Source organism: Panicum virgatum, chromosome 1N (assembly GCF_016808335.1).
Source record: "Panicum virgatum strain AP13 chromosome 1N, P.virgatum_v5, whole genome shotgun sequence".
In the NCBI taxonomy this organism is placed as follows: Eukaryota; Viridiplantae; Streptophyta; class Magnoliopsida; order Poales; family Poaceae; genus Panicum; species Panicum virgatum.
Genome location: NC_053145.1, coordinates 29,042,482 through 29,061,033, shown reverse-complemented (window position 1 = coordinate 29,061,033; position 18,552 = coordinate 29,042,482). Strand labels below are relative to the sequence as shown.

Sequence of the window (18,552 nt, the reverse complement as noted above, 5' to 3'; positions counted from 1 at the left end):
TGGGGGTCCACCTAGCAGCCTTCTGACCAAAAATTGGGCCGAAAGGGCACAACCCACGGTCGGCCGACCATGTGTTGGCGGCTCACGGGCCCCATCGCCTCTCTGAACACACACGGCAGAGTGTGGTTGGTCCTCTATGGCGGTTCGGCTCAATCCCCGGGCGAATGGCTGGTGGTTCCCTCCTCTAAATAGTAGGGGAGGGGTGAGAATTAGAACACACAACACTACACCCAACATATACCTCTTCACTTGGAGCTTGAAGGTCTTCATCCTAGATGCTCTAGGTAGCCTAGGAGTGTAGGAGATTAGGAGGAGAGTGAGGGGGAGTCGGGGGAAGTGCCGGGTTTTTCGGCACTCTTCTCTGCTTGTACCTCGACGGATGCTTATTCGGTTGTAAGTGTTCGAGACTTTCTTATTTGGAATTAGATTTTAGTCATAAGTTATTTCTTCTGCCTTTTATTGAATTGAGTGTATGCTTAGAGTAGCATTTGATCCTATCTTAAGATTCTGGATAGAAAAGGATAATCTTGTCCAAGGTTAGAATTAGTACGGAATAGCGTAGACGTGGTGTCTAGGCTAGACTTTACCACTCGGTTATTTTATAGTCCCACAGATTGTGAGGTAGCCGGCATGTGATGACAACCCTGTTTGAGCCCTAGTAAGCCGCCACGTTCGGTTATAGGATAGAGCATTATTGTCATAACAATAGGCTTGTTTAAGCCAGGGGAAACCTGTAGCTCGAAGTACAAGGTGAAGTTATCTCTTCTTCTGAACATAGATTCTAGATCTTAGGAAGTCGTTTATGTCATATCCCTCCTACACAAGTGTGTTTGTCCTTGGATGAGTCTGAACCCGTAGATAGTGTACTCACGTTCCTCAGTGGATACGATACCCTGGAATACTCCTGGGTGAAAGCTACAGCGGTATTCATGTGCTTGCGGATTTTATTCACGACTTTACAAAGTACCAACAACATGACTGCAGTTGATTCCTTTGTCATGATTGTTTCATCTTTGAAGTCAGATAAATAAGATTAGCAAGGCACACTTCAACAAAGAATAGAAAAATAATATATTTATAGTGCATCCCACCATTCCTGTGAGCCCACAATAGTTTGCTTTGCCTCATCCCATCCAAGACAAGTGGCATAATTCTTGAACTCCATAAACGTTGAATATTCCTTTTTCAACGCAATAACTTGTTCTTCAATTATTTTTGTTTCGATTGTCACCAGATTTTTGTGCAAACTTGGAAACAACATTCTTCCAATCGGTAGTAGTGAAAATTCCCATCGGTCTATTCCCATCTTCTATCTCTTCTTTGCAAGCATCAAACAAATGCATCACTAAACCATCACCCCAATCTACATTGTTACCCATTGTTGAACCAAATAAAATTTTGTTCAATCAATTTGTAGGATGATACTACCAATTTCAACGACAAGATGATACTACCAATTTTCATGATAAGATGGTACTACCAGTTTCAATGACAAGATGATAATACCAGCACATTAGCAATGGAAGGGAGCAGGACGTCAGATTCGGACCTCACCTATGTCTAGCGGCCGGAGTTGGGCGTCGGGCGTCCAACAAAAAACAAATGGAAGGTGCAGCGGGTGTCCTGGGGCAGATAGGGCATCAACAAGGGCGGTGCGTGACGTTAGGAGGGGTGGCATCAACTGCAGGGGCATTGAGGGGAGGCGCGTCGGCTGGAGAGCAAGGTCCATCGGCGAACAGCGACCGAAGCTCGGAGGAGCGGCGGCGCCCCAACCCTTTGGCGGAGCAGTAAGTGCATGCCCGTTTGGCGTGGGCGTGGGCTCAGGGTTGGTGGACAGAGGGGAGGGTCGGTTCCAACGGCCGGCTGGTCAGAGGGATGGCGGCTGCGCGCCGAATCCTAGCGGAGGGGCGCGCGGGATTGGGAATAGGTCAGGGGATGGGGCAGCGGAACTGGGAGAAGCGAACTATTTTTTCATTAACAGTGGTAGATGGGTAATTTTTACCTCAAAAGTAAGTGAAAGCAAAAGTAGAAGATACTTTTGGATTTGTACTACACCAAAAAGTGCCTTGGGACAAAAAACACCTAGAGCTTTTTGTCCTTTTGGTTGGTTGTTCGTCTCTGTAAAAACAAAAGCAACTTGAGGAGCCAACCAAAAGCACCGGGCTGACCTGAATGGAGTTAGATTCAGGGCGTAACTGGCGCCCCCATGGTGAGGTCAGGGGGTCCTATTTATGGCACTCGATGGTCGGTTCTCGGCAGTTATTTCTGCTAGCGCCGGTTGTAAGCAACTGTAGAAGGTGTGCTTGACTTCCACGCTAAGGTTGGAGATCAGACGCTAAAAAGTGGGGCTGGACGGCCTGGCCTAGGCCGGCCGGCCCGGGCCTGCTGCCACCTGGTACCGCCTTCCCGTGGGACGGTCCTGATCATCTCTGGAGGTTGGTTCCTCTAGCGGTTCGCTCAACTGACTCCGTCTTGGGCCGTGCGGCCTACATGGGGTTGGAAGGCCTACCTCTGGAGGCCTTTCGGTCCTCCATTGCTCTAACACGATCCTCTCTAGGCATAGATCACTCCTTGATGGGGTGGACATCTTGTGTCTGATCATGGCCCGGGATTCCTTCACTTTGGATATGGGTTCAAGCCTTCCGGGTCTAACTTATGCATTTTGGGATACTACCCATTGGAATGACATGAATTCTCCCTCTAGATGACTTTGGTAAATTCTCATGCCAAGATTCCACAAAAAGTATGCCAGTCGGCCGGATTCAGGCCTTCCGGTCAAAACTGTGTCTGTTTTGGGTCAATTTTGGATATGTTGTTCCTGAAAGCGAATAAACACCAAAACTTGTAGAACTCATTAGTAATAATGGTTATCGTATGGTTATGACCTATGTTTCATGAAATCAGGCGGAGTTGTTGGCGGCAAAAATCATCAATATTGACCGCCAACACATCCCCACAGCGAGACTTTGCTCGCCCCGAGCAATAAGGTCGAAAAGAGCGAAGCCTGGTTTCATGAACAAAAAGAATGCATAAGATTTATTTCTAAGCTTTCCTCATACCTTGGATTCCAAGTGGCTAACACCTTCACCTTCGAATATTGATCCCCAGAACAACTCGATGGAGAACATGATTCACTTCCTTTCTCTATACTTGGAGGTTTTGCAAGATTTTCAAAATAGGATGCATGCTCTCATCTCTTTCAACTCACTCTTAATCTCTCATTTTGTGTTTGAACCTCACTAAGGTCTTTCGAGAAAACCACTCCTACGTTTCAATAGGCTTTTGTGTGGCTCAAGGTAGGGATAAACGTGCATATCTTCCTCATTTATTTTGCAAGATCAAAGATCTTGTCTTTGAAAGATCATGTCATCTTTAGAACTTGGTCATGTGCATGTGTGTGTGAGGGATGAATGTCCTCTTGAGTGGTGTTTGACTTTGACTTTTCCATCCTTCTCCTTTGTCCTTTTTTTTTGCTCGAGTAAGATTGTAAGCTCACTCGCTTTTTGTCTTTTTCTCTTTTTTCAGGGGGACGGAGAGTTTCTGGTGAACCACTTTTGATGGACTTTATTGATGAATGTGCATAGTGGATGACCAAAGTACTCGATGATCATGACATTTCTCAGAAGGCAATGATTTTTGATCAAGCTCAAAATGTCAAAAGATAGCTATGTGGGTTCAATTCTATTCTATATGGCTCAGGATATGACTTTGTACGGTTGAAAGTGAATGAGAGTTGCCTCTTTTTTGCTTTTCAAAGAAACACTCCAAGACTTCGAATTAGAAAGAACATGTCTCATTTTGTCATATCATAAGGTCCAATAAACAAAAGTTCAAGTGATCCTATCATGTAAGTTCCAAAGTTAACAAGTACTCGCATAAGAAATAAAACATAGGCACCTTTGGAAGTCATGTGTGAATTCATCTCTTCCATGAGTTTCATCCAAATTTTAATTTTATTTCATTTAGAACTAATTTGAACAAAAACCAGGAAGGAAAAAAAAGATGGGATCGCAAACCTCCGTGACGAGTTGTCATGTCGATGTTTTCATTAGGCACGGGTGTAGTCTGGCTGTCTAGTCTTGGGTTGCATCACATTTTGGTCAACTTGGCCAAGGAGTTCGTCTTAGTGTTGTTCATGATGTTCATCTGCGCACTTGATGAAAATATTAGAATAGGGGGGGTCGGTTGTCACACAAATGTGTACAAACCAACTAAAGCACAAGCATGAAGCATTTATTTTATTTTATTTTTTTTTCTTTTTTTCAAACATAATTAGGCGCTACTGAAACAAAACTTGAGAAATACACTTGCGCCCATTATTCTAGACTAGGGTAAGGCACGTTTAAGGTCTGGTGATGACCATAGACGGGGGCTCTAACTCGAATAACTCATAGACGTCTATTTCTTTGAGTTTCGGTAGTTCGGGCTCGAGGAATATGTTGAAGATATTCCCGTCATCGTCCTGGAGGGTTTATTAGACAAGGCCCTTTCCACTTACATCTAAGCTTACCACGACCAAACAAATGAAGGTGTGAATTAAAGAGTAGTACCTTATTTCCCACTTTGAAATGCTAGATCTTGATTCGCTTATCATGTCATCTTTTCATCCGCTCCATGTAGAGCCTGAAGCTATGGTAGGCCTTCTTCCTCCATTCATCCAATTCAGTCCATTGGATTTGCCTTTTAACCCTGGCTGATTGGAGATCCATTTTCCACCTCTTAATTGCCCCGTGAGATCTGAACTCAAGGTCAACTGGTATATGGCAAGTTTCTCCATAGATCAGCTGGTACGGTGTTAGTCCTATCAGCGTCCTGATGGTTGTTCAATATGCTCAGAGTGACTCGGGTATCATGCTATTCCATCCCTTCCCCATGGAATTCACTATCTTTTGTAGAATGTTTCTGATCTTCTTGTTAGATGTTTCTGCCTGGCCATTGGTCTAGGGATAGTATAGAGTAGCAGCCCAGTAGTTTTACTCTCATCTCGCTGAGACACTTCCTGTAGGTCTTGTCTTGTGAAGTGTGAGACTTCACTACCAAACACGACTCTTGGAAATTCAAAGCAAGGAAATGTGATTTCCTGAATCATCTTCTTTGAATTCTTCAAGTCGACCGCAACACAGGAAGTGCTTCATCCATTTGGACAAATAGTTCATGGCCTCCAAGATGTACTTATGTTGCTCTGACATAGGGAAAGACTCACGAAGTGAACTCCCCATATGTCAATTACTTCCAACTGAAGGTTACTCTTCAGTGACGTAGCATCTAACATTTCAGGCACCGCACAAATTCTTTAGCATCTCAAAATTCAGTTGGCTAGAATTGTACATTCTGCCAAACCCAAGCATGGATACGGAATACTCCATGGTGTCTTCCTTATGGTAAGGAGTAGCATGCTCTATAATCTTTTGGGTCTCACATAGCGGGATGCAGGAGTGGAGTAAACCAATAGCACACACTTTGAATGGATAGGGGTTCTCCCAAGGGTGGTATTTGCTGAGGTGAATATAGCTTCTACTTGTCTTCATCTAGAGATATATATCTAGTCTCCATAAAATTCACTTAGTTCTTATACCTTGGGCTGGATACAGTGACCTCCAGAAGAGTATCATCTCTCAAGTAGTCATCAATCGGTTGCTTGAAACCTTGAGAAATGAGCATCCACACAATTTTCTACTCCTTCCTTATCTTTGATTTCCAGATCGAATTCTTGTAGGAGCAGAATCCAACAGATGAGTCGTGGCTTGGCGTCTTCTTAATCAACAGGTGTTTTAGTGTAGCATGATCCGTATATACTATCACCTTAGCACCAACCAAGAAGGAGCTGAACTTAAGGCAAATACCAATGCTAGAAGTTCCTTCTCAGTTGTTGCATAACTGAGATCAGGTCAATGTCTTACTTGCATAGGATTTGGCATAATGCTGATTATCCTTACATTGACTAGGCACTGCTCCGACAGCGTAATCATTTGCATCGCTCGTGGTCTCGAAAGGAAATTTTCAATCGGGATGATGTATAATGGGTGAAACAAATGAGTGCCACATGGCACTCGATGTCCAAGAACAATCTTTTCTCTGACCATAAAGTGACACTTGTCCCAATTAAGGTCAAGGTGTGTTTCTTGGCAACTCTTGAGATCTTTATCCAAATTCTCAAGGTGTTCTTAGAGTTCTTGCCAGAGACTGAGAAATCATCCATGAAACCCTTCATGATGCTCTCAATTTGGTCAGAGAAAGTCGCCATCTTACACCTCTGAAGTAAAGCAGGTGCGTTGCAAAGACCAACGACATTCACTGGTAGGTGAATGTGCCAAGGGACAGGTGAAGGTAGTCTTACTTGGTCATACGAACTTGGTGATGACCAGAATATCTGTCAAGGTATTGGAAGAATGAGTGCTTAGCCAGCCGTTCAAGCGCCTCGTCAAAGAAGGGGGAAAGGATAGTGGTCATTTCGGATAGTCTTGTTGACTATCGATACACGTCCTTGATGACTTCCCTTTGAGGTATGAGATCTCTACTCTCAGAGGTGATTGCTCCCTTCTTTGGGGACCACTTGAGCTAGGCTGACCAAAACACTATCTTACATGGGGTTGATGACGCCCATGTGCAGTAGTCTCAATACCTCTTGGTTCACTACCTTTCTCATCGCATTGTTCAGCCATCACTGGTGCTCTCAAGATGACTCATGGCCTGGTTCCATAAAAATGTGATGGGTGCACAAGTCGGGGCTGATCCCCTTTCTAGTCCTGGAGAGAATACCCGATGACAGACCGATACTTTCTCTAGGACTACAACAAGCAGCCAAGTCTCACTCTCTGTCAGCTTGTCGCTGATGAAGACTGGCATGCTACTGTTGTTGTTGGAGAAAGGCGAACTTCAGCCTAGGAGGTAGTGGTTTTAGCTCAGGAAGAAGGTGTTGCGGTTTTTCTTCTTCGTTGAGCTTGAGGTGGCCGCCCAGATCTGTTTCCTAGGTGAAGTGAATGACATCTTCTTCAGAGATAGACTGCCTTTTCCACTGGGTCTTTCTTCGGTCTAGCCTTGTGTATTGTCTAAACGGACAAGACTGACCGGGATCTTTTCTTTGTCAACCTCGAGCTGTGAAGAGTAGCTCGGCATCCATTGGAGTTGACAAGTGGCCCTATTGGCTGATCGATCAAGAGAACTTACCACCTTCAAGGATATCGAAGATGTGGAAATCCAGAAAGATCTTGTTACGCCCCATATTCAGGGACATAACATGGAAAATCTCCTTACTCTCCATCATTTGTCCGTCGATCCACTTCGGGTGCTTACGGGAGAAGGACACAAGTTCCTTCGGATCGTAGGAGTTCTCTTGCGGTGCAGCGTCCCTAATAGTGCAGAGGAGTTTTCAGGAATTGAATTCCACTCGATTTATCCATTCCTTGCTAGTGATCACAGTAAGACCCTCAATCTGTGATGTAGCATCTGGAATGAATGCCTCGGATCTTGAGCATATGCACTTATGCTCCTTCACCATGTTTGAAACATGGCCGATGTCATGATGAGCACTGGCATATCGTCAAAGAGTGGCTCATGATCTGTGGACTTAATTGGTTCGGTAATTTCCACTATGTGTAGTGGAGGTGAGAGGATGCAGCTGATAGGGTGGTCAGTTGGTTTGGTTGGAAGAAGGGCTCTGAAAACCAACAAAATGTCCTCCAACTCTCCCTTCAGCATCTTCCGGAATACGATGAGGTGTCCCGGATTTTGCCATTAGCAAAGATCTTTCCCACGCTATTCCAAGTGCGAACACTTTGGTAGCAGGGAAGCAAAATCCATCCTTCAACTTGATCCAATGTCCTCCAACTCTCCCTGCCGTCTAGCCGTACCAAATTTTTGCTTCACCCCTCAGAGAGAACGGGGAGAGCTTCCACCGTAAGGTGTTTTGGTTCAGACCGGGTATGGTTGGATTCCCGCGGGTGAGGATAGGGATTATTGTCCTTTCTCTTAGAGAAGGACTATGCGCGAACCATGGCTGCGAGACTGGGACTGGTCTCATAACCATCGGATAAGGGGGTTGGTAGGATGGTGGCTGTTCCAAATACTCGTGGGATGGAACTGCCGAATAACTAGGAGTAGAACTCCATGTGAATGTGCGGAAAGGTGTACATCTGAATGAATTCCAAACTAGTGTTGCTACCGATCCCCGGCAACAGCACCAGAAAGCATGTTGGCACTCCTTAGCCTAAACGAATTACTCCGCAAGCGCACAGAGACCGATGTAGCTTTCACCTTGGAGTATTCCAGGCTATCGAATCCACGGAGAACGGTAAAACGCGACCAGACTTAGAACTAGTTCCACTAGACCCACCAGGGGAAGAGAGGTAAGTGGGTAGAGGGTCTAACGCCAGTTAGCCAACTCATTACCCAGAAGACTTGCAACTAAACTATCTTGATCTGCTTCGACGGCCTAAGAAAAGGACTCAGACTTGGATGAGAAGGGAGTCCAATGTCCGTCGGCAACTACTGCTATGAAAACACTCGAATGTAGTGGACTACAAAGGACGGACAGGGTTGTCACCACCTGCCGCCTACCACTGCGGTGTCGTGGGGTGGAACACAACCCGAGGTAACTAACCAAGCCGAGGCACCACGCCTAAACTATCGAGTTACTAACTTCCGCCTCACGCTAAGGCTAGAAGAAACCCCAAATGGATAGAACTTGCTACCCACGTAGACAAGGGATCCCACAGATCAATGAAAAAAGTAAACAAGTAACTGAAGTAAAGAGAAACACTACCGAGATACCGATGAGAGATGAGGAACTTCACTCCAAAGATACTTCATTCCTCCGAGGTGGCTTACAAAATTGGAGTAAGGCCGAGAGAACTCGGCACCGCTCCTTTACTTTGGCTTTCGCCAAGACTCTCACCTCACACTCTCTCTATTCTACTAAAGATGGACTACATCTTGCTTGGGACTCTTCTCCTCTCCAAATGGTGTGTGTTGAAAGTGAGGTGAGGGGGGTCCTATTCTCTGGGCATAGATCACTCCTTGATGGGGTGGACATCTTGTGTCTGATCATAGCCCAGGATTCCTTCACTTTGGATATGGGTTCAAGTCTTTCGGGTCTAACTTATGCATTTTGGAATACTACCCATTGGAATGACTTTAATTCTCCCTCTAGATGACTTTGGTAAATTCTCATGCCAAGATTCCACAGAAAGTCTGTTTTGGGTCAACTTTGAATATGTTGTTTCTGAAAGAGAATAAACACCAAAACTTGTGGAATTCATTAGTAATAATGGTTATGACATGGTTATGACATATGTTTCATGAAATCAGACGGAGCGTTGGCGGCGAAAATCATCGATATCGACCACCAACAAGGGGCGAGGCCTGATGTGGTCGCAGGTGAGCGTAGAGGCAGAAGGAGTGTGCCCAAGCGAGCGCGCAGGCAGGGCTTCGAGCAGGCCGGACCCGGGCGAAGCGTGCGGGGCGTGGCGTGGCGCCGAGTGAGGCTGCTGGGCGGCCGGCCGGTGCCCCGAGCGGAGCGCGGTGAGCGTGGTGCCAGGCCCGGGCGATGTGCTGGCTACAATGCCAGGAGAGGCAAAGACGACCTAAGAGCATCCTATCCCCCTTCTCGCTACCTTCTCCACAACATCAACATGAGGTCCTTGCAGCGGCGCCCCCCTCACTTTCCTTAATGGCAGCAGGGTAGCGTCCCTTTCCTCTTTCCTCCATGGCAGCAGGTCACCCTTTCCTGTTTCCTTTTCGTCGGGTGGCGCTGACTCGCCGTGGGCGGAGCAGAGGGCGGGGCGGCACCGCACGGCGTGGGAGAAAGGGCGCAACACAACACAGGAGAAAGAGGAATCAGCGTGCGCGCCAGGCCCTCCATTCCCGCAGCTGCGGTGCGTTCCTGCAGAAAGAAAAAGACAATCTCTTTTTTTTGCGAAGGGAAGGGATATTTATATTAAATTTTGATAAAGTACATCCCCAAATTACACATGAAAAAAATATGAAATACAAGATACATAATATTCTATCCAGATTCTTGCATCGTCTTCTTCCCCAATGACTTCCATCGAATGTCGAAGCCAAAGTGCAGTCCTTATGCCAAATCTGATGACCAACCCCAAAATATTGGACATGCCGCAAGATCCAACACTTCGGAACCAATCCAAAACACATCTAAATCGCTGAAAGAATATCGGCAGTTGCATCATCGGGTATAACATAGGATGCAGATTTATCACCTTCAAAACTTGATTTCCTCTCCACGACCATCGACGATGAGATCTTGACCCGGAGTCGTTGTCTTCGTGGGGGGCTCCCAGAAGGACCCCTCCCCTTGCAGATAATGGCCACAAATTGGCCACCTGCTGATGAAATCGATGCTTGTAACGACGATCTCGTCGTGGTAATCACCGAAGTCATTGCAGATCACACAAATCTGGCCGAAAATCATATGATTTCACCAGAAATTTATTTAGCAAACCCTAAGACACTATAAAACTAGGAGAAAAGAAAAAGGGTGGGTCCTCTCCCCTTCTCGTCTCCGGCAAACACACCGGAGAAGAAGAAGGAGAGGGGACCGAGCCCTGGCGGTGTAGGCAGCGGCGGTGGAGGGCAGGAGCGGTAGGGCTTTTCTGTGAGGGCAGGAGCGGTAGCGTTAATCCTTTTCTACTTCAAGATGCTGCACCTTGGGAGCCTAAGATAATACTACCAATTTCCATGATAAGATGGTACTACCAATTTCAATGACAAGATGATAATACCAGCACACTAGCAATGGAAGAGAGCGGGATGTCAGATTCGGAACTCACCTACGTCTAGCTGCCGGAGTTGAGCGTCGGGCGTCCAGCAAAAAACCAATGGAAGGGGCGGCGGGCGTCGTGGGGCGGACAGGGCGTCGACAAGGGCGGTGTGCGGCGTCAGGCAGGGTGGCGAACGGCGGCCGGAGCTCGGAGGAGCGGCGCCGGGCCAAGGGGCAGCGGCGCCCAACCCTTTGGTCGAGCAGCAAGTGCAGGCCCGTTTGGCGTGGGCGTGGACTCAGGGGAGGCGGACGGAGGCGCGGGTCGGTTCCGACGGCCGACCGGTCGGAGTGGCGGTGGCGGCGGGCCAAGGGCGGCGGCGCGCCAAACCCTAGTGGAGGGGCACGCAGGATTGGGAACAGGTCGGGGGAGGGGGGCAGTGGAATAGGGAGAAATGAACCGTTTTTTATTAACAGTGGTAGATGGGTAATTTTTATCTCAAAAATAAGTGATAGAAGGTAGAGGATGCTTTTGGATTTGTACTACATCAAAAAATGTTTTGGGACAAAAAGCACCTAGAGTTTTTTTAAACTTTTTGTTGATTGTTCGCTTTTGCAAAAAACAAAAGCAATGAGAAGCCAACCAGCACCGGGCTGACCCGAATGGCCCGGGTCATCGCGCAGCCCCCAAGCCGCCACCACTTTCCCGAGATCCTGAACCAGGTTCGCGCGGCACCGGAGCATCCCACCTGCCCCAAGCCCCCCAAGGCCCCAGGCCTCTCAGCCCCCACTACATAGTACATAAGCACGGTGCATCACACCATCGCTTGCTTCAATCACTCCATAGATTACCAACTCGCATGCCCACTCTCGCCATCCCTTCATCTCTCCTGCTCACCCGCCGCCTCCTCGCCGCCAGGACCAGGACGTTCTCCACCTCCTCCTCCGCCGGCTACTCCACCACCATCGTCAAGGTATTCTCATCTCGCCTGGTTGATTGTGAGGCTTGATTGTTTGCTTCTCTTCCTAGTTGCTGGCGTTATTGACTCTGGACTTTTGGATCCATGTGCTCTGTTTCCTTGCCGCGCGTCAGATGGCGCGGTCGGCGCTGGACGAGGTCACCGATACCGGCGCCTTCGACCGGTCGCCGTCCACCTTCCGGAGCTCCGTGTCCAGCGACGCCTCCGCCAGGTTCCCCGCCGTGCCGGGGCGGTACCACCTCTATGTCTCCTACGCGTGCCCCTGGGCGTCCCGGTGCCTCGCCTTCCTCAAGCTCAAGGGCCTGGACCACGTCATCGGCGTCTCGGTAATCCCAAGTTCCCAACAAGCCGGCAAGCGCATGTGAACGGATCTTTTGTTTCGCTTGCTCAACCATCGATTGATTTGGGTTTCTTGTACGGAACCGTAGGCCGTGAAGCCCATCTTTGAGAGGACCAAGGAGACTGACGACCATCTCGGGTGGGTGTTCCCCACCACTGCCGACGAGGAACCCGGCGCCGAGCCGGACCCCTTCAACAGTGCTAAGAGTATCAGGGAGCTCTACGAGATTGCCAGCCCGAACTACGCCGGGAAGCCAAGCGTCCCCGTGGGTCTCAATTTGAAGAACGCCCCCATCTGTGTTCAGCAGGCACAACAATTGAACATTTGAACTGATTTTACTGTTCCATTTGCAGGTCCTCTGGGATAAGCAGCTCAAGACGGTGGTGAACAACGAGAGCTCCGAGATCATCCGGATGTTCAACACCGAGTTCAATGACATCGCTAGGAACCCAGGGCTGGACCTCTATCCAGTTCAACTCCGGGCATCCATTGACGAGATCAATGAGCTGGTCTACGACGCCATAAACAATGGCGTGTACAAGTGTGGCTTTGCCAAGAAGCAGGGGCCATATGACGAGGTAGTACATTCAGCGATTATGATTTATGGGAGACAGGGTTTGATCAAACAAGTTCCCAATTCTGACCGGATCTTGTGTCGTCAATAATTGTAGGCTGTGACAAGATTATATGAGGCTCTTGACAAATGCGAGGAGATTCTGGGCAAGCAACGGTATATATGTGGCAACCAGCTGACGGAGGCTGATATTCGCCTATTTGTGACCCTTATACGATTTGATGAGGTACGGACTACAGACTTCTAGCAGGAAAAGCAGTACTACAAATTATCCTACATCTGTAGTGTTGCTACATTTTCTCTAGGCCTTAGTTGCTGGTACTTGATTACTAAACTGAGCCACTGTGTTCTGTGTTACCCGGACACCCGTGTCTTAATTTTTTTGCCGAGTCGGATACCCCGCACCCGTGTCGGATTCCGACACCCGTGTCGGATTCCAAGTGTTATTTGCCGTGTCCCCAAAAATTCTAACGAATCGGACACCCGCACCCGTGTCCATGTAACACTGACTGTGTTAAACTAGTCAGCATCTTTTAAATAAAAAAATCATCAGAACACTTGCACCCTTGATTTGGTTACTGTTTCGATTGTATTTCTTTTCTTATTCAGGCCGTCATTTGTACGTTGCATAGAAATATTATACATTGTATTATTAGACATTATGCTGGAGATTGCAATATTAACAGTGCTCACTAGTAAAAACAATAGTCTTAGCTGTTATCACTAGACATTATGCAGAATTTTAAAAGAATTTTGCAAGGGTAACTAGGTAAGGCTATCTACGCATTCCCATCCCCAGACCCTACCTTGTGATGGAGCTTTTAGCATCTTCTGTTTTTGTGTACTAAGTTGATATTTCAAAACTACAGAGTGGAATCCACTTCCTTCGTTCATTAGGAGATGATATCTTGATTATAGATTTGAGTATGAGCACATTGTTTGGGTGGATTCTCTTTTTAGCTCATTAGTTGTGACCATCAATTAAGACCAAGTCTGTACTATCAGCATTAAGGGTCTTTATATCAATTTGCAGAATGCGTAAAACTAAATATACATCTTGTTCATTTTCATAAGCACCTCAGATCTGAGAGTTTAGGAAAGAGGACTAAAATTTTACCTGTAGGTATTTTGGTATAACTAGAACTCCTAGAGCGGCCCTTTCCAAGCTTGCCAGTGTGTTTTTGTGGAGATTGGCCGCTTTATTTGTTGCATATCAGGCCAGGGGCTCACAAGAGAGGTAGTGCTACATGGATAAGGTTTCTTCTTGTAGCCTGAAGATATCGCTAAATTTGCAATCATTTAGGCACATAGGCACAAAGTTAAGTCTTCGTTATATTTTATTTTTCTATGCATACACTCTTTGTCCAATATAAGGTCATGCAAACATATGCACCTACAGTTTGTTTTTTCTGTGCTTCTGCTCATACCTGGTCTTTTTCTTCAATGTCTTCAAACGCAAAAAACCTAGTAAGTTATCTCACAAACATCGTACATGAGAGAAATGTGGCTGCTGCAAAAAAATGTTTCAATTAGGCAGATGATGATGAAATGCATCTACATCAGCTGCCACAACATTCCCATTGACTATTTCTACCTCAAGATCCTTTGTTTGTGATTTTACCTTCAGCAAAGGACCATGGATTAATAAGCACAACTGGGCAATACCAAATTACGAGTTCGGGATCGAAACATTGATAGCGTTCTAATATTCAGAGAACAATGATAGATGAGTGTGTCACAAATGACTGGATGCTTATAGTGAAAGCATGAGAAAAGAGAACTACATTTGGAGCAAGAATGAATCTTATTGTATTTGGTAATGCGTCTTAAGTGCAGGACCTACTCATGCATGAACTCTCACCCAGAAGAACTGGTCTCAAAAGTCTCCAAAAAATGGCACTCTGGTGGTAGGGCACTATTATGGGTACAAAGAGAGTGTAGATCACTCATAAAGGATTGATGGTAGTCCATAGGATAAATGCTACTGACCAACTTAACGCTGTTCATTGCATTGCACAGATTATGTAGTCAGCTGAACCTGTAAATGGAAAGGAGCGCCTTCAAGTATATGTTTCACTAGAAAAAAGTTGATTGAAAACATAAGGCCCTTATTATGTTCGCTTAACCTCTGTAGCACAGAGAATTTCATTCAGCAAAGAGATTGCAGCTCTGAGTTTTTTTTTGTGTGTTGGCGCGCGTGCGCGGGGGTGGGGGGTGGGGTGTACCTTATAGTTCTGTGAAAAGCATAGAAGAAATGTTTGTTAACGTACTGCAATCTTGTTGTTATATCAACTAAATATATTGGCTATACCACCTAATACACATACTCCCTCCAATCTCCTTTGTTGACAGTACTGATTTTTTGTGGTCATCAAGGCATAATTTGGCGAGTACACAGCTATCAAGTGGCTGAACACATTTTTAAAGCAGTTATGCTTTTCATCTCGTTAATTTATATATAAGCTTTCATGGTACAACCTAGAATCACTATGCTTAAACAAAACAAAACACAGTGCATTATCTTATCATATGGCGCATTTGTCTAACCTTTTCAGTCTGAATTTATTTGCAGAGGTTTGTTATATAGTCAGAGTTTAATATCAACTGCATATATTTGGAACTCATTTCACATTTGAACTTTTAAAGCAACCAACCTGTTCTGAGCTGGCTTCAATAACATGTAACCAATTTTCAAAAATTTCAATTTAAAACTCAGCTGTGTTCGGATATTTTATGTATTTGGTTTGACGTCTACAGTTCCTTAGCAGTGCATCTTGCAAAATTGGTGAAGTTGCCACTTAATCATCCACTTGTTTATGGCCAGTCAAACAATCCAGTGGTTACTGCTGAAAAATGTTGAAATAATTTGTAGCCTGTTTCAGGATTGCATAATTCAACACCTCAATAACCTGTCAGTATGATCCACTCGAAGTGGAAGTAATCAAATTTTGAGCTCATTTACTAATTTAATTAGAATGTAGAAAGAAGGCAAATGTCCTGGAAATTCATCACTTTGGGCAACTCCTCTGTTTCTGTAGGCTGACCAAGTACCGCCGCCAATCTCACGCAGATTTGAAAAATTGCTAGCAGATCCGACAGTAGGGAAAGTGAGGCGGCCATGCCCAATCCAGAAAGAAGAAAAGTCACAGCAGCTTGGTCATTGGAGACTTATCTCCCGTCTTGTAGAGCCTGTTGCAAACAAGAGCCTGTGTGGAGTTTTATTTGTGCTGGATGAAGAAAGAATTAATAAATAAACGGAACTGAACTAGAATGATTTTCTTCAGTTTGATGTTCCATGAATACTGATTAATCTTGCAAAACTTCGTTTACAGGTTTACACTGTTCACTTCAAATGCAACAAGAAGCTCCTGAGGGAATACCCAAACCTGTTCAACTACACCAAGGACATCTACCAGATCCCTGGCATCAACAGCACGGTGAACATGGACCACATCAAGAAGCACTACTACGGAAGCCACCCATCTATAAACCCCTACGGGATTATCCCGGCGGGCCCCAACATCGACTACAATGCCCCCCATGACAGGGAGAGGTTTGGCTCGTGAGGGATCTTGTACTGTGCTGTGTTGTGCTTGAGAATCTTTTGCTTGGTTGTGTCAAAGGCTGAATTGTTAATAACGTCTCTCTCTCTCTCTCTCCCTCCCTCTCTCTCTCTTCGGAACGTTTTGGTTTCTTGTTTAAGCGTGAGTCGGAACTTGTAATACCGGTAGATTCATGTTAATAAATCAACTGGAAGGCTTTCTTTTTTTTAGTACTCTCTCCGTTTTAAATTATAAGTCATTCCAAGAATCTTAGAGAGTCAAAAATTTTCAAGTTTGACCAAATTTATATAATAAGATAATAATATTTATGATATCAATTAAGTATCATTAGATTTTTTTTATTAGCTATATTTTCATAGTACATCTATTTGATGTCATAAATATTTGTGTTCCTTTCTATAATTTTGGTCAAACTTTGAGATGGTTTGACTCTCCAAAATTGTTGGAATGATTTATAATTTGGAACGGAGGGAATAGAGATCACCTGCTTTGCGAATAAGGGTTGGGTACCGCCCAAGCGTTGGGGTTACCAACTTATACGAAAAGAAAATAGCAAAACGAAACAGCAACGGAGCAGACCCCTCACCGGACGCAGCCTTAAAAAAAAAAGAGAAGAAAGCTAACACCAATGGTCGTCTAGCAGTGCCCGAGGTATCCCTTCGGGTTCCCACGCATCGACTCGCTGTACTCTGCTCTTCTTTCTTGATTGTTATTCGGACTACCATCAAATTGCCCTTAAGGAAGAAGATCATATCAAAAAAGCATGTTGTACTCTGCTCTCCTTCCTTACCAGATCAAGAAGGTGTTCATCACCCCGTACGTAGCATACGTGTATAAGACTATATCCTTCGGGTTGAAGAACACAATAGCTACATATCAGCGAGTCATCTAGCTTTGCTTTGCTGATCAATTACACTGCAATATTGATGCCTAGGTGGACAGTGGTGGAGCTCGGATGAAATTTTAGGTGGGGCGCATCGCAAACATAACTTTGTAATCATATTGTGAGGACGCACATCAATAACTAATCTATGTCAAATTTAAATAATGATTGATGATCGTACCTCTAATTTGAAGATAATTGTCCATTAATTCAACAAAGATCAATCAAACAAGGAAAATATCCAATTTATAGACCAAAATTCAATATTCCAAAAGCTAAGAAACCTGTAAATTTGAAGAGCAAATCAGTTAGTGACTTGGTGAGTAATATATGAAATTATGAATTATAATGTAATAAAACAATTATGAGGAGAGGAGACATACCACTACACCACTAGCCTACTATTAAAGAACTAATCATGTCTAGGCCTTCTTGGTGGCCTAGGCAAGTCAATAGCCCGGTTTTTGGAGGCTTGAAATGTCTTCCTGACTTCACTTTCATCAAGGCCTCTAAAAATCTCTTTCTCAATGTAATAGAGTATCAAATCATTAAGCCATTCATCGGACATCTTATTGCGCAAATCTGTCTTGATTATATTCATAGCCGAGAAGGCTCTTTCAACAGTGGCAGTTGCGACAGGTAGAAGCAATCCTAGCTTGATGAGGCGATAGACAATTGGAAAAGCAATGTCTCTTTCACTTTTAACCATCTGTATAGCCAAACTTCCAAAATCATGACAAGCCTTGAATTGTTCAACTCTTCTCATATGAAGGATGAATGTCTCAAGTTGGTCTCTTATATTAGAGCGATCCAAGTCAGAGAAATCTTCTTTATATATTTCAGTCAATCTTGCAATCTTTTCAACATCAAACTTAGAAAAGGAGTCTCTTGGATCAAGACATGAGAAGCAAACAAGTAACTCTGATGATACCTCATTGAAGCGATGGTCCATCTCGGTGATAATAGCATCAATAGCAGCCAAGAAAGTATCAACACGGTAATGATGCTCTTGGGTGATTAAGTTACCATCTAGCCTTGATCGACCCCATCTAAGTATTGAGTCATCCATATTTGGTATTGGAATCTTCTTTTCAGTACAAAATGATTTGACTTCATGAAGCAACGGCTCCCAACCTTCATTTCTCAAGGACATCAACCTTGTTTTTACATCAACAAGCAATGACATAGCCTGAACAATATTTTGATCCTTTCTTTGCAGCAACTGAGATAGCTCATTAGTAATGCGAAGCACCTTCAACATCAATTTCATATTCAAAACAAAGGAGAAACTCTCCATCTTGCGCACCAAACCACCCGCTCGACTAGTATTACGCTCATCCTCATGAATCATGGACAACACCTTAACCACAGAATTCCACATTGTCTCAATACGAGCTAAGGTTGTCAAATGAGAACCCCACCTTGTTTCTCCAGGTCTAACTAAATTAGTCCTTTGGTGCTTGCCTTTTCCTGAAAAAATCTCACCTGTCTCCAATTT

The 18,552-nt window shown here is 45.0% G+C and overlaps 2 protein-coding genes across 3 annotated transcripts; one reads left to right on the top strand and one right to left on the bottom strand.

The window, feature by feature from the left end:
- Positions 1-11,517: 11,517 nt before the first annotated feature.
- On the top strand, positions 11,518-16,380 carry LOC120655580 (glutathionyl-hydroquinone reductase YqjG-like). 2 transcript variants are annotated; one of them, XM_039933473.1, is made up of 6 exons: positions 11,518-11,688; positions 11,808-12,020; positions 12,123-12,299; positions 12,388-12,612; positions 12,706-12,834; positions 15,647-15,891. In XM_039933473.1, the coding sequence occupies exons 1-6, from the start codon at positions 11,575-11,577 to the stop codon at positions 15,860-15,862; spliced, it is 1,074 nt and encodes a 357-aa protein (XP_039789407.1). In that variant the 5' UTR covers positions 11,518-11,574; the 3' UTR covers positions 15,863-15,891. The 2 variants fall into 2 exon arrangements, with proteins under 2 accessions (XP_039789407.1, XP_039789405.1); XM_039933471.1 differs by lacking the exon at positions 15,647-15,891 and adding an exon at positions 15,941-16,380 and having other exon boundaries at positions 11,519-11,688.
- Positions 16,381-17,466: 1,086 nt separating this feature from the next.
- LOC120653439 lies at positions 17,467-18,435 on the bottom strand. The gene has a single exon (XM_039931188.1). It carries the CDS (start codon positions 18,433-18,435, stop codon positions 17,467-17,469), a length of 969 nt encoding a protein of 322 aa, XP_039787122.1.
- Between the last annotated feature and the right edge of the window lie 117 nt (positions 18,436-18,552).

Bases quoted from the DNA above. Each gene is read 5' to 3' on its own strand.
- LOC120655580 (XM_039933471.1), top strand. From the start codon at position 11,575: ATGCCCACTCTCGCCATCCCTTCATCTCTCCTGCTCACCCGCCGCCTC. The intron at 11,689-11,807 runs GTATTCTCATCT...GCCGCGCGTCAG, and splicing joins ACTCCACCACCATCGTCAAG to ATGGCGCGGTCGGCGCTGGA. The intron at 12,835-15,940 runs GTACGGACTACA...CTTCGTTTACAG, and splicing joins CCCTTATACGATTTGATGAG to GTTTACACTGTTCACTTCAA.
- LOC120653439 (XM_039931188.1), bottom strand. From the start codon at position 18,435: ATGTGGAATTCTGTGGTTAAGGTGTTGTCCATGATTCATGAGGATGAG.